The sequence below is a fragment of the Camelus dromedarius genome, chromosome 1 (assembly GCF_036321535.1).
Source record: "Camelus dromedarius isolate mCamDro1 chromosome 1, mCamDro1.pat, whole genome shotgun sequence".
NCBI lineage: Eukaryota > Metazoa > Chordata > Mammalia > Artiodactyla > Camelidae > Camelus > Camelus dromedarius.
The window spans coordinates 23,228,826-23,243,440 of NC_087436.1; the positions used below are offsets into that span (position 1 = coordinate 23,228,826).

At 43.6% G+C, this 14,615-nt stretch overlaps 1 protein-coding gene across 2 annotated transcripts in view; it reads left to right on the forward strand.

Moving 5' to 3' along the window:
• Positions 1-14,615, forward strand: part of TBC1D9 (TBC1 domain family member 9) — a 106,763-nt gene that overhangs the window by 75,345 nt on the left and 16,803 nt on the right. Inside the window, exons 11-14 of one of the 2 annotated variants that reach the window (XM_064493791.1) lie at positions 1,416-1,533; positions 2,658-2,943; positions 3,244-3,373; positions 4,245-5,021. In XM_064493791.1, the coding sequence (XP_064349861.1) occupies positions 1,416-1,533; positions 2,658-2,943; positions 3,244-3,373; positions 4,245-4,262 (552 nt within the window). In that variant the 3' untranslated portion in view covers positions 4,263-5,021. Of the gene's footprint in view, positions 1-1,415; positions 1,534-2,657; positions 2,944-3,243; positions 3,374-4,244; positions 5,022-14,615 lie in introns of those variants that run through there. The other variant, XM_064493752.1, reaches the window with a different exon arrangement.

Here is a 14,615-nt window from a genome sequence, read left to right on the forward strand (position 1 = left end):
CCACGCTGCTCCTCCTTTGCATCTTCTAAGCAATTAGTGACCTTGAGAATGTAACTTTTATGTGCTATGGTTATATTTTAATGCACAGTAAAATAAATACTTAATTCAGTATGAAAAAGATGTTGCTCATACACCAGCTAAAATGATCGTTTGTACTAGTGCCACAGTTTGGGAAGCTCCAAGATAACGTGACCTTAGATTTAAAGGCTACATATACAGAGAGGTCTTCTCTGACCGTCTAGCTAAATGCTAAAGCAGGCTTAATTCCTCTGTACACACACATGCGCGCAGAGCACAGGCCTCCTTGTACCACGTTATTTTATCTTTTTGATAGCACTTAATTTAAATACACCCCCAAATTAATGCATCAACTTTTACATCCTTGTTCTGTCTCTCTGACCCAAGCATTTATGCCCTGTGAGACTTGTCACCACTGTGTCCCCGTCTTTCCCCAGTACCTAGTCCAGAGCCTGCTACCAAGGAGACTCCCAAAAGAACGTACCTTGACTGAATGATTCAGGCACTAACTGTGACCATGGTCATGTACTAGGCAGGTTAATCATCAAGTGGAATTTTAATAATGGTTTCACCTGGGAACATACTGAGTAAGGCTTACAAGAAAGAGCCTATTAGACCAAAATTCCTTTTTTGACATTTATATCGTAGAAGCCTGATGAACACTTACTGGTTTCTAGAAGATCAAAAGCAGTCCAGAAGTGAGTTGGCTTCTAATATTATAAAGTTCATATTTATCTTTTGATCTTCCTCTTTTTAATTAAAGGGACTATTAAAGTAGTTGAGCCTTGAGTGGTTATGAGCTGTCTGATAATATCTTTTAATAAAGTCAGTTACTTTAGAATTAAATTCCTGTTACTTATCACCTTCCATCCTTATCCAGATGGAAATAGTGGGCGAGAACTCCAACTCTGAAAGGTTTCATTGTTCTCCGAGGAGAGCCTCAAGCCGTGTGTACTCAGTTATAGAAACAATTATGGAAGATTAAAAAGGAAATATTTACCTCACTGAATTGAGGATTAAAAACAAGGAGATTTCAGCAGGTTCAAAGCTTTGTCAAAGGGCCTTTGGACCAAGTTCTTGAATGAGGGTTTGCAAGTGTCGGGGGCTCAGGCCTTGGTGAATGCTGGTGTTCATGGAGGCCCTTTAAAGTTAACAGGTTCAAGGACTAAGAGTTTTTACATTTTTAAAAGGTTGTAAAGAAAACAAAACTCAGAGGAATATGTGCATATCCCTTGCAAAGCCTTTAAATATTTATTATGTGTTTTTCTTATGGAAGAAGTTTGCTGGCCCCTTGGGACTAATTCGGTCACTTTTTAGGTTAACAAAATGGCTTCTATGTTCAAATGTGTCTGATGTATTTAAAATGTGTTTCATGACATCTCCTTTCACTCATTCAGGCCATGAACATTGTCACATCAGTGCTGCTGCTTTATGCCAAAGAGGAGGAAGCTTTCTGGCTGCTGGTGGCTTTGTGTGAACGCATGCTTCCTGATTACTACAACACCAGGGTGGTTGGTATGTGGTGATGCAGCTCACATTTTAACCCTTATCTCACAGGAAGGTGTTTCTAGAGCCAGGATATCATTTCCAGGCACCATTAGCCAAAAGAGTTTTAGACTAATCCAGTTTTCCAAAATGGGGATGAGAGGCTTGAATCAATACAGGTGGTACCCAAAGGAGCTCCAAAGAGCTTAGGAGAGTATACATGTATCACCTTGACGGAAACTGTTTCCTAAGACACCTGATGTGGGTGTCACTCTGTGGCATGTGGCATGTGAGATGTGCTACACCAAGCACACAGATCATCAACCCAAAAAGGTTTAGCAATTCTTTCATGAGAAGGATGGAATCTACAAAAGGCAGAAGTATTCAGAAAAGGAATGGAGACAATAGCATATAAAATGTTGCCAAAGCTAAGTTTCTAAGGTATTTTTTGGAACTGGTTTCTTTGCAAAGCAAACAACAATGGGGAGTACTTAAATAAATTATAATCCTCTCACGTGTTAGACATTCATTTTAGCAGGACACACTTTTCATTGCTGGTGTAGGAAAATGTATGCTTTACGTGTCCCTCTTGCATTCTGTCTTCATTTCTAAACTTCTGCACAGTAATTTAAATCATTGGAAGTACTCTCCAGAAATATCAGGACATCGATCATGAGTGTGTTCAGCTGGAATGCTTTTAAGTTTAAAAAGCAATCATTTAAAGAAACAATTCCTGTGTGAGGACCATGCATCCAAAAGAGCAATTTGTTTTTAAAAGAGTTTGCCAAGAAATGAAGCTACTTAGATATACTTTTCATGCCTAACCAAACATTTATGTTGCCAACAAAATAAAGAATTGTGTGTCATGAAAATTTTGTAAACTGACCCTTCCAACAGTCCTTGTAATTGTCATGCTATTGCTCCTTTCTGGTAGACAGCCAGGACAGGAAGACCTCCCAGGAAGAGAAGAGGCAGCCAGAACTCCTCTGGTGACTTGGCTGTGCCGACATCTTGGTCCAGTAACGTAGTAACTGGAGTTCTGTCTCGGCAGCAATTGTGAACTGGCTGGTTTTAGTCAGGCCATTGGATTGGGCGCATTCGTGAGAAGCTGTAGTAGGTTAACCCATGACCTCTGGTGTCCACCCCCGCTACAGGTGCCCTGGTGGACCAGGGTGTCTTCGAGGAGCTCGCCCGAGACTATGTCCCGCAGCTGTACGACTGCATGCAGGACCTGGGCGTGATTTCCACCATCTCCCTGTCCTGGTTCCTCACCCTATTTCTCAGCGTGATGCCGTTTGAGAGTGCAGTTGTGGTTGTCGACTGTTTCTTCTATGAAGGAATCAAAGTGATATTCCAGTTGGCCCTGGCTGTGCTGGATGCAAATGTGGACAAACTTTTGAACTGCAAGGATGATGGGGAGGCCATGACCGTTCTGGGAAGGTATTTCTCACTTGGAGAACCACCTCTGGGCTTTCTTCCCTGTGCTCTCCATCTGTCTGTCTCCTTGGTTTCATGAGTCTTCATTGCCCACATAATTCATGAGTCAAAATGCCCACTTCTCTCTGCGGCCGAGGATTTATTTTCATATGCTCTGTCTTTAAGTGAAGGGAATTTCATTCTGCTCTTAAGGAAATTCTAGTCCTTTGTTTTAATGTGCAGAATTTGGAGAAAATGGCTGGACAACTGTAAAAGGTGAAATTCCAGGTTAGCCTCCCAGTGACTCCCGATTCCTTCTTCCAGATACTTGGACAGCGTGACCAATAAAGACAGCACGCTGCCTCCCATCCCTCACCTCCACTCCCTGCTCAGTGATGACGTGGAGCCCTACCCGGAGGTCGACATCTTCAGACTCATCAGAACGTCCTATGAGGTAGGTCTGGTTTCCTGCCTGAGTGTTCCAGCACTCTGAGTGCTAGGAGGGGCTCAATCAGACGGGGCCACACACTTCATTGCTAACCCAGGGTATACTTGCTTCCTTCCGCCTTCTGAGAACTTGTTGCTGAAGCAAGCAGCTACCTGCCACCTGCCAGCTTTGAGCTGAGGGGGTCTAGCACCACGGAACAAGTGGCATGAGCAGCTCTGCGCTGTGCCCACCCTGACGCCTGATCACGCAGCAGCTTGTGTTCAGCTCTGGTTGGGGAGGGGCTGTTGAAAGCAGGAGTGGGGAGGTTGACCTGTACAAATCAGTTCACTTCCTGTGCTCATGTCAAGTCCTTAGATCTTCTGGGAAGCAGACAAGCCAATCCTTTTCAGTCCGAGGCATGTAGAATACTCTAGAGCATCCTGGAGAAGAACCAGAGTCCTAGGATTCCTCCAAAGTTGCTTGGCCTGGGTTGGGAGGGCGCCTCCCGGTCCTTGATGCCCCCAGACCTGGTCTTGAATCCCAGAATAGAACTAACAGGCGTCCAGGGGAGAAGGACCCAGCGCGCTGCGTACCCCTCAGCACTCGGGGTGTGTGGAGCCCTGCAGGCTCAGTGCCCGTAACGCCTCCTGGTTTGTTCACTCCCTGATCGTTAAGAAAGAGTGTGAATGTTCTGCTGAGAGCACTGTGCCGTCTGTAGGTGTTTTGGGATCGTGTGACCAGTGATCGTCAGCATTTCAATGAGCAACAACCTGGATAAGGGAGAAATGGTGAGGGACAGGCTGAGGTCATAAAGTCTCACTTAAACAGAGTAAAAATGTGGTGCTTTTTTTTTCTGCATATACATGCATATATTCGTTTCATTTTTTTTTCATTAAAGGTTATTACAAGACACTAATGAACTCATCATCTACAGAACAGAAACAGATTCACAGACGTAGTAAATAATCTTACAGTTCCTGAGGGGAAGGGGGTGGGAAGGGATAAATTTGAGAGTTTGAGATTTGCCAATGTTAACCACTATATATAAAAATAGATTTTAAAAAACCAAGTTTCTTTAGTTTAGCACTTGGAAAAATGTGGTGCTTTAAAAAAAAATTGGTACGGCTCTGGAAGCCTTTTCAGAAATATGCATCCTTAACTCATAATGGGAGAAAGACTGGTAATTTATTATTTAAAAAAATTTTTGTTGGTACCCCATATACATTGTAAACAAAACATTTTTGCTATGTTTTAAAATTATAAAATTTGTGTATGTTAATAATAAAAAATGTAGAAACTGTGGCAAAATATCAAGGAAAAAACTGTATCCTGTGAGCATCTCACCATATTTCCCTCAAAAAGGTTTTTATATTTGCATTTTACGCTTAAAAACAAGTTTCTACTGAAAAGTGTTTTGTAACAGTCCATTTTCACTTTAAATATATCACCAGCATTCTCTAATATTTAATGTATTGTTTGCAGATTTTCATAGATTCTTAATATTCTGCTTTCATGAGGTGTCAAAACTTACTTGGCTGGTCCTTTTTGTTGGACATTTTCTTTGTTTATTTTCACATTTTCAGTACCATATGGCAAATTCACATGCTATTATTCCATGTATATCTATTACATGATATGTATGATATTATATATTATATGATAAACTTGTACACAAGCAACACATCTCTGATTATTTTCTTAGAGTCCATTCTTAGGAATAGATTCACAGCAGAGGATCAAAAAGTATCAATTATTTCCAAGCTCCTGGCACAATTTTCTGTAAAAATTGTCCCAAATTATATTTCCTCTAGTAGAGATTAAGGATGGCTGTTTCACTTCATCCTCTCCAAAACTGGTTATCATCATAATGCATTTAAAAAATGAATCATTGCCCTAGGACTTGTGGATGGTCCTCTGTCAGAAATTTTGGATGATTGTTTTTCCAGAAAAAGAGCCCATGTGATTAAAGGCGATAGTTATTATTGTAGCTGGGGGTGGTTTTTCTAAAGGCGTCTCCTAAAACCTTTATTGTGAAGAGAATTCTAGACCAAAGTAATAAAGCTTGGTATGTGGAAACTCAGCTTTGTTCTTGACAGCAGATAAGCGAACATCTTGCTGAGGTCAGCGCTTGGCCCATTTTTAATGAGAGAGAGAGGAGAATGGAGCCACGACCAGGGCTGGTTTCCACTTCCATCCTGTCTGGCTGGTCCCGCACGGTGGCCATAGGCTGCCAGACATCCTATCGCAGTCACAGCAGCGGTTTCCTTCCTTTGCCTGGAAAGACAGCCCCGTGTATTTGTACCAGAGCCTACATTACCGGGTCTTTCAACGCATGACGACTGGTTTTTTATTTTCTCTGCTTAGTGTTGCCATTCTGCTCATCAGTTTCCAGTGGCTTCCCGATGCCCTATAGATCGTCCTAAAGAAAACACTACAGACCTTGCCTTTCTTCCCCTCCTAGCTGTTAGGTTGGTGGTTCTGCCTGTGCATTAAAATCACTCAAACTTTTTCTTAAAGCCAAACTTTTAAAAATATAAATTTCTAGACTCCATTCTAGACCAGTTAAATCTGTATCTCTGGCATAAGGCCTAAGAATGAGTATTTTTTAAAAGTTCCCAGGTAATGGCAGAGCCCGGTGAAGGCTGAGAACGCAGAATGCAGAGCTGCCCTAGACGCAGAATGGGGCACTTAGACGCAGACGCCGGTTATAACCTGGTTTGGACCGTGGCATGACACCGGGTTCTGAGACATGCTACTTCTTTCTTTCTGTGCTTCAGGATCATCAGGAAACTAGAAACAGGAAAAATACCAAAAGCACATTCAGCCTTGAGATCTGAGCAGGGGTGCCCCAGGTGGCTGCACGTTGGTCAGCCTTCTCCTGATGCGTAGAGATGACTCTGCTCATAAATGCCTTGTAGGAAAAATCTCCATCATCGTTAAGTTCTCCCAAGCTCCTGCTGGAAGGAGTTGTACGGACCATTTGAGAGACAGTTTTCTTCTGTGTGGGCCTGTGTGCGAGGCGCTGCACTTTCGTTAGAGCTACACAGAAGGAGAAGACCCAGTCCCAGCCTTCAAGGCTGACTCACAGACTGAGACGAGCCTCTGGAAGGCGCTGGGGCACGTTAATAAAAGCCCTTACAGCAGACACACGACCAGAGGTTCTTCTTGTTCAAGATGACCCAGCCTGGTGGGTTTAATCTCAGAAATGTTAAGCAGGCAAAAGAGGTGGCTGACAAAACACAAGGAGGAGTTTGTGCAGAAGGACAGACAGTTTTGAAAGCTCAGAATAATGTGTCGGGCTTACTAATGATGACAAAAATAGCTGCCACTCATGGAGAGCCTGCCGGCGCTTCCCAGACAGCCCCACCAGGTGAATGTTAACACACTTTAAGGTGAAAATGTAAGTTCAGAGAGGTTGAGCTAGTTTTTCAAAGACACAGAAAGTGGCAGAGTCAGGAGCCAAATAAAGTGCCCTGGCATTAAATCCAGAGCCAATAGGATTTGTCTGGATAGAACAGAGATGGAATTGAAGACATACGTATGGGCATGAGGTCAGTTGGTCCAATACAGACTGGTTAGTGGGGAGTCTTGAAACCACTAATCGATTTGCAAGGCCCCCAACAGCCACTGGAAACTAAGGGGAGTTTCCTTCAAGTACATTATTTCTGAGACTCCCTGTGCAATAAATTGAGTGGGGAGAACTAAAAGAATAGACTAAGAAGGGAGATACTACAGTTATGTCAGTGCGAGAAGACCCAAGAGATGCAAAAAACAGTGTGTGTCTATTCATTTATTCAGAAAATCTTTAAAATTTCATAATGCTTGGCCTCGGAGATGTGAATTGGTGAGAATTTGGTGTGAATTTTCTTCTTTCTTTACTTTTAATGTGTAGATATTTTCAAGCACAGTATAAGTCAAAAGGATAATATAATGCATTTCCATTAACCCATCGCCCAGTCCCAGCAGTAAACAACATCTTCCCGATCTCTGTTTCATCTAATGCCTTCTTCTTTTTTTTCTGATATATTTTAAAGCAAACTCCAGACCTCATATTATTTCACTCATAGACTCTTCATAATATATCTCTAATAAGCATTTGGGGCATGACATTTTTTGCTAATGCATAGCTTTGATTTCCAAGTGTAACTTGTACAAGTTTGTTGATCCTTCAGAAACCACATAGACCTGTATAATAGTTATCACCAGTTGTCAGTGGACCCTCAGTTATAACATTAGCACATTTTGCCTGATTTAAAGATTCGTGCTTTTCTTCCTCTTCCTCCTCTTCTCCCTCCTCCTTTCGCTGGTAACACCGGGAATAGTTCACAGCAATCATGCTGCTTGCTCTTCCTGAGTAGTGCATAAAATCCTTTCACCAACCCAAACAGGCAGAAAATAATTTTCCCTTTCTTGCTGATAAGCAAGCCGAGGAACATCAATTTGTGAAATTTCTGTGGTATCTGGGACTTGCCTCCAAATCTGAACACAAAACGGTGCCCTTTCTACAATGCCCAGTTGTTGAAAGTATGTCTTAATGAAGCTGAACGTGAATGGTGTGTATTTAAAGAAAACGGTCTGTTGTAAGTTAGCATGACTATGGGGCCACGCACATGAGGCGAACACCAAGTGAGGGGCGGTGGTGGGGGTGGGAAAAGGTGGTCCTCAGGGCACCAGACAGCAAAGGCCTGCTGGATGGGGGTAGTCTCTTTGCCACCTGAGATGGGGAACCGTTGTTGCCAGAACTTTTGGTTTTTCAAGAGAAGTTGGAGGTCTTGATTTTAATTATCCTAATTTTCAAAAATACTTCCTGGGCCAAACAATACATGTCATGAACTTTCTAGCCTGTTTATAATTTCTGCAACTTTTCAATCACTTCTAGGTAAATATTAAAATGATACTGGGCATTGTGCTTAGAGTTTTCCATGCCTTGTCAAAATTAACGATCACAGGCCTGAGAGTCAGATGATGTGTTAATGCCCTTTACAGATAATAGAATGGCAGCTTAGAGAGGTTAAGTAACTTGCCCAAGGTTCCTCAGTAAATTGGAGCAGGGCTTCAGATCCCAAGTCTGTTTATCTCTAATGTGCTTCTCATTATTTCTTGTGTTTCAACCAGCATGTTCAACCCACAGCTAATATGCAGGCAGTACACAGAGCATATCTGACACTGACGCTAACATGTTTTGTGTAATGTTCATATTTACTTAATGTGACAATGGCTTTTTGAGCCCTTTCTGCTCGGCAGAGACTTCAGATGACATAGTCCTTTGAGGAGCCTCAGAGTAGTTACAAAATATGGGCCTGCTTTCTGGCAGAGTTACAAAGGTGTCCCATAGGTCTGGATATTGCTGTGAGTGGAGACTTAAGCTCAGAGGGCCTTAGAGGGCAGCCCGCTCAGCAGACGTGGGACTCCAACAAGCAGAATCCTTGCACTGACTGCATATACTGGTCCCCTCCTATCTTCTTCTTTCTTGTCCTGCTCTTTCCTCCACCCAAACACCTTCCCCATCCCCTACCCCGGCACGTGAGCACACAGGTACACACAGGTGCCACCACCACAGAACAAGGCAGGGTGGAGCTGGGGGGAACGCCCCTTCAGCTGTATTTGAGAATCTCTCTCCCATCTTGGGCTCAGCCTCTTGTAACTTTATGCTGTTTTCTGGAAATCCAAAGACCTGCATGTCCCCCACCCACCATTTCTCCTGTCTCTCCACGCGGTCTTCCAAGGCAGAGCCTCACTGTCTGCTCTGGGCATTTGGAGACCTTCTCATACAGAAAGGACTGTTCAGTGTGAATGGGGCTCAGCCCTCTGGCTAACGGGAGTGAACCCCATTCTGTATACTGGGAAAATAAGCACCCCATAAACTAAGAAACATGTAAAAGGCACTTTGGGCATAATTCCCACGACCTAGTCTTATTTAAAAACAGAAATGGACTATAGAATTAGGACATCTGGTGCAAACGGTCCCAGCCTAAAAGGAAATCATAAATTCCAAGTTCCGGCCTGGCTATTTCTGGAGATCTTCTAAAGGAAAACGGGCCATGAGAACAACGTGGTGGTGGTCTCTTCTCCCCTGCCCCTCACCTTTTTGAAGGGGCTCTGACAGACTGAAATGCTAAAAACAAGGCAAAGAAAAGTTGGCTCAGTAGATCCAGGAGCCAGCATTTCCAAACAAGCATTTCCCATCATCCCCAAACAAGGGCAATTCCCGAGGAATTTCAGTTCCATGAAAAGAACCGATTCATTAATTGAATTATGCTCTTTCTAACAAACAAAATTCACTGATGGGCATCAGAGAGCCTAACGTTATTTAAATTTCCTAAAATCCCCCCTTCCTTAAACAATAAACAAATTAGCCATCTTCGTTTCTATCTCTTCTCCAACTCTGTGTTTCTCTGTACATTTTTGTGGCCTGTGTCTAACTCTCCAGTCTAATTCCTAACATCTTTGTGAGCTGAGAAGCAATTTTCAGTGCAGGCAGCCCCTCCTCTCTGTGCTGCTTTCCCCACTGGTTGCTGACAGCAACTAAGTCTTAGGTTTGCAGACCTTTGTTTCGTACCACCTCACCCACCCTTGCGTGACGTTCCCTCCCCCCCCCCCCCCCCCGCAGATTTCCAGATGAGGAGCAGGAGGATCAGATATGGGAATGAGGTGGAGACAAGTCTGTCCCAAGTTCCCAGTTTTATGCTCTGTGGCCCTTCCCACCCCTAGAGCATTCCTGGGTGGGACAAGCAGTCCCCTTCCGGTGCTGGGCTCCTCTTTGTGATTTCCTTCATCCTCCCAAGCTTTCCTTCGCATTGATGGGAAGGCAGGGCTGATGGAAAACAGATACATACACATTTGAAAGACACCACAAGGGCCAGGCTTCACCAAGTGCAATAGGTCCCTCCTTTCTAAGTCCTCCAGAGAGAGGACTTAGAAATATTTAAATGCTGGAGCTTAAAAAAAAAATTCTTAGTTTAGGCCGAAGTCCATGGAATGATCTGAACAAACCTGCTGACCACAGCGAAACTGAAACCAAAAGAAGGCATCATTTCTACTATCCAGATTCTGTGGTCCATTTCCGTTTTTAAACATTGTATGTGTTCCATTGTGTTCTGTCCATGGCCAGTCACTGGCCCTGCCTAGCAGACAGCTGGGCCCATTTCTAGTTGAGAAACAGATGTCAATTAAATATAAATTATATCAGGCTTAGGGGAAAGAACTCTCTCTTTAGCAATCTGCAGAGATCACCACGCCAATGTCTACTACTAGTTACTATTATTTGTACTTTATTTTTAATTTTTTTTTGTACTTTATATATTACTATATTTTTATTTCTAAAGGCGGTTCCACAAGGACACATTTGGGGTTTCATTTTACAGAGGAAGAAACTGGGAGTCAGAAGACTCAACTGAATGGCCCAGTGAAAGAACAAAAATTCAGATCAGATTTTGTCTAGCTCCAAAGTTTATGTTCTCTTCTCCCCAGACACAAGGAAGAACCTATTGGCTGAGGGGACAGGAAGTAGTGGAGTTATGAAGCCGGTGGCTGGGCCTCACATTACAGCGCAGCCCCTGTGGGACTCCAGGCAGCTTACATAACCTCTCTGGACCTTGGTTTTACCATCTGTATAATGGAAGTAACAGGACCAACTCACAAGGAGTGAGTTATTGTAAGGAGCCCATGACATGGTTAACGTCCCTGCCAGTTGTAGATGCCAGGAAATTTAGTTTCCTTCTTCCTCACAGCTGATGTTTTTGGCTGATCAGAGGCACACTGTGGCGCGGTTTGAGGTAAACCCAGTCCTACATCTTCAGCGTGAACTTGGCAGTGGATGCTCCCCACCCTTCCGTTAGGATCAGAAGAGTTACCTTCCCTGGTAACTTTCCCCTTCAAAGGTGTAATAACCCCAGAGAGAATTAAAGGTGATATTTTCCATCACCAGTGGTAGCTCCTACCAACCACCTCTGCATTCTGGCTTCTTAGTGGAAATAAGTGTATTGCATCTTTCTTTATTGTCAAGAGAATTCTTACTTGGTCATTAGAAGCTGCTTCTCTGGAGAGGAGACATTTCTTCCATAAACCCTGCATTCATTAGGTCAAAACCCTCTTACCACGTAAGTGGTGAGAGATTTCACTGGTCAGCTTTCAAGATATCAGTGCACTATCCTGTCTTAGTTATCAGAAAGGGATGCCTGAGTCAAAACTCAATTCTCTTTCAAAACAGGTAGAAAGTACTAGAAAGGTGGGGTCTTTAGCTGTAAACTGCAGTTTGGGGAAATTCTAAATTACATAGTTCAGAGTCCACCACGTGGAGCCACCTGTAGGGAGATACTGTCTCTAGGGTTGTCAGATAAAACACAGGACTAATATTAGAGGAGACAGTTATTCATTGCTTATCTGAATCAGTAATGTGACTGGGCACCCTGTATGTCCTGTACTTTATTTACTGAATCTGGCAGACCAAGGCATCACTGAGCACCAGCCGTGCTTGGAGGAAGTCAGAGAGGTGAACCCCTGGGGCGCCCCCCAGAGGTCGGGCTCTGGGTGCGAACCCTAGCATCGGACCGCCTGCATTCACACCTGGCTGCACAGCTCTGCAGCCTTGGGCAAGTTAATGATTTGGTAAACATCCATTCCCTCGTTTCTGAAATGCAGGTAAGAAGAGCACGTCTTTCCTGCTGAGGATTCAGTGTGTTCAGCCAACATGTGTTGAGCCCTTGCTGTGAATCAGACTGTCCACTCTCTACCCTCATAGTACAGGGCGAGAGGCAGACAAGTCAGAAAGAACACAACGGGTGAAAAGATAGGGAGCGCAGTTTCTCTGCGTGTCTGGTGAAGTGACATTTAGCAGAGACACAAGTGACATGGGGACACCAGTGCATGGTGTCTGAGAGAAGCAATTTCCAGGCAAGAGGGGGTGGCCAGGGCAGAGGCCCCCGCTGGCAGCGGAGCCAGCATGGTGTGTCTGAGGGACAGCTGAGGCCATTGTGCCTGGACGGGGTGAGGAAAGGGTGGTGGCAGGTGATGGAGAGCTAGCTGGGGGAGGGAGGGGGAAGGTGGGGGCTGTGGGCCTTGGTCAGACTTGGAATTTGACGCTGAGTGAGCTGTGAAACCACTGGAGTTGAAAGCAAGGGAGCAGTACATCTGACGCAGGTTTTAGAAAGACCACTCTTGCTTCTAGGGGAAAAATGAAGGTAGAGGGCCTCGAAGATCCGTGTGGGGACTGTTGTAAGAGACGGTAGTGGCTTAGACCACAGTGGTGACAGGAGAGGCAGTGAACAGTGCTGGGAGTCCCTGGGGAGTCAGTGTTGATGGAGAAAAGAGGTTTTAAGACTCAGCCTGGAGTTCCCCAAGGTTTCAGGATGGAGGGGGATGTGCAGAGGAGACAGAAAGGGAGTAGCCAGTGAGGCATAAACAGAACCAGGAGAGTCAGATTAAATGGAATGAACACAAAACATGTAAATTTATGCCAAACACCATAGTCCATAGTAAGCAGTTTATAGGTTTTAGCTCTTGTATTAGTTGGAGCACAGGCCAGGCTGTCATACAGCAGACCCCAAAGTAGAGGTCAGCACGATAGAAATTTGTTTTCCTCTCACTCTGAGCCAGCAAGGCAGTTCAGGGCCGGTGTGGAGCTCAGCGGCACCAGGGACTCGGGCTTCTTTTAGTTCACTCTTGAGGAGTGTCTCCTCCCTGCAGGAAGGAGACAGGGAGTGTCTACCCCTTTCCCTTAATGGGCCCTCCTCAGTCACTTGTGCTCACATTATTTTGGCCGGAAACAAGCCACCTGGCACAGAAGGGGAGGGTGGAAATGTGCTCGTTTGCTGGGTGTCCGGATGCTCAGTTGAAATTTTGAATTTTCTGCATGCAGGGAGAGCAGATCTGTGGATCTTGGTGTGACGATCTGTGGATCTTGGTGTGACTGTCTGTGTGACAGCCATGGGGTGTCTCTCACATGTGACTTAGCTAGATAATGCTAGGCCTCATTTCATGATTTCAAAAAGCTAGTGTTCTCTCTCTATACCCACAGTAGTCTTAGATTCAAAGGTAATTTCTCAGCTGCCTGATGGTCGCTTACTTTTCAGATTCCTTCATCATTTTCTGTTATAAAATGTTTCATCATAACTTCAAAAAACAAAACAAACAAAAAGCCGCTTTTATTTTTAAATCATAATCGATTTATAAGAGATAGCAAAGAAACGTACAGGGAAGTCACATGCCTTTTCTCCCCAAGTCGCTTCCTCCCCAGTGCTAACATCCCAAACAACCTCCATATGAAATCAAAACCAAGACATTGACATTGGCCCAATCCACAGGGCTTATTCAGGTTTCATCAATTCTGCATGCACTCATTTGTGTGTGTGTGTCTGTGGCTCTGTGCATCGCCTTGTGTAACTCCCATCACAGCCAAGGCACTCAGCTGCACCCTCACCTCTAGTGTTACTCCTTCACAGCCACACCCACTCCTCCCTCACCCCCCGGCTAACACCAGCAACCATTAGTCTATTCTCCCTCTCCTGTTCTCCATCTCTGTAATCATGTTATTTCATGATTGTTACATAAATAGAAATATGCAATATGTATCCTTTTAAGATTTGTCTTTTTTTTTCTCTCTCCCCTTTCAAGCTCTGTGCCCCTTTATAATGTTTTTTTTTATTGAAGTACAATTACAATGTGTCTTTCTCTGGTGTACAGCAAAGTGTCCCAGTCATGCATATACGTACATATATTCATTTTCATATTTTTTTCCATTAAAGTTTATTACAAGATATTGAACATAGTTCCCTGTGCTATAAAAAAGAAACTTTTTTAAAATCTATTTTTATATATAGTGGCAAACATTTGCAAATCACAAACTCCCAAATTGATCGCCTCCCACCCCCATTCCCTGATAACCATAAGATTGTTTACTAAATCTGCAAGTCTGTTTCTGTTTTGTAAATGAGTTCATAGTGTCTTTTTTTTTTTTTTTTTTAGATTTCACATATCACATATGAATGATATCATATGATATTTTTCTTTCTCTTTCTGGCTTACTTCATTTCATTCACTTTTTTCATTCAGCATGAGTTCTTTAAGGTTCATCCAAGTCATTGTCTACATCAACATTAGTTTTCTTTTTTTAAAATTTCTGTGTAATATGCCACAGTATGGATGTGCAAAAGCACTCTTCAAACTGTCCATTTAACGTACCCATGTGACCATTTTCCAGATCAATACCACACCCCAAAAGTGCCCTTTGTGTCCCCTTCCTGTCCCTATCCACCCAAGCAAGGTTAATAAT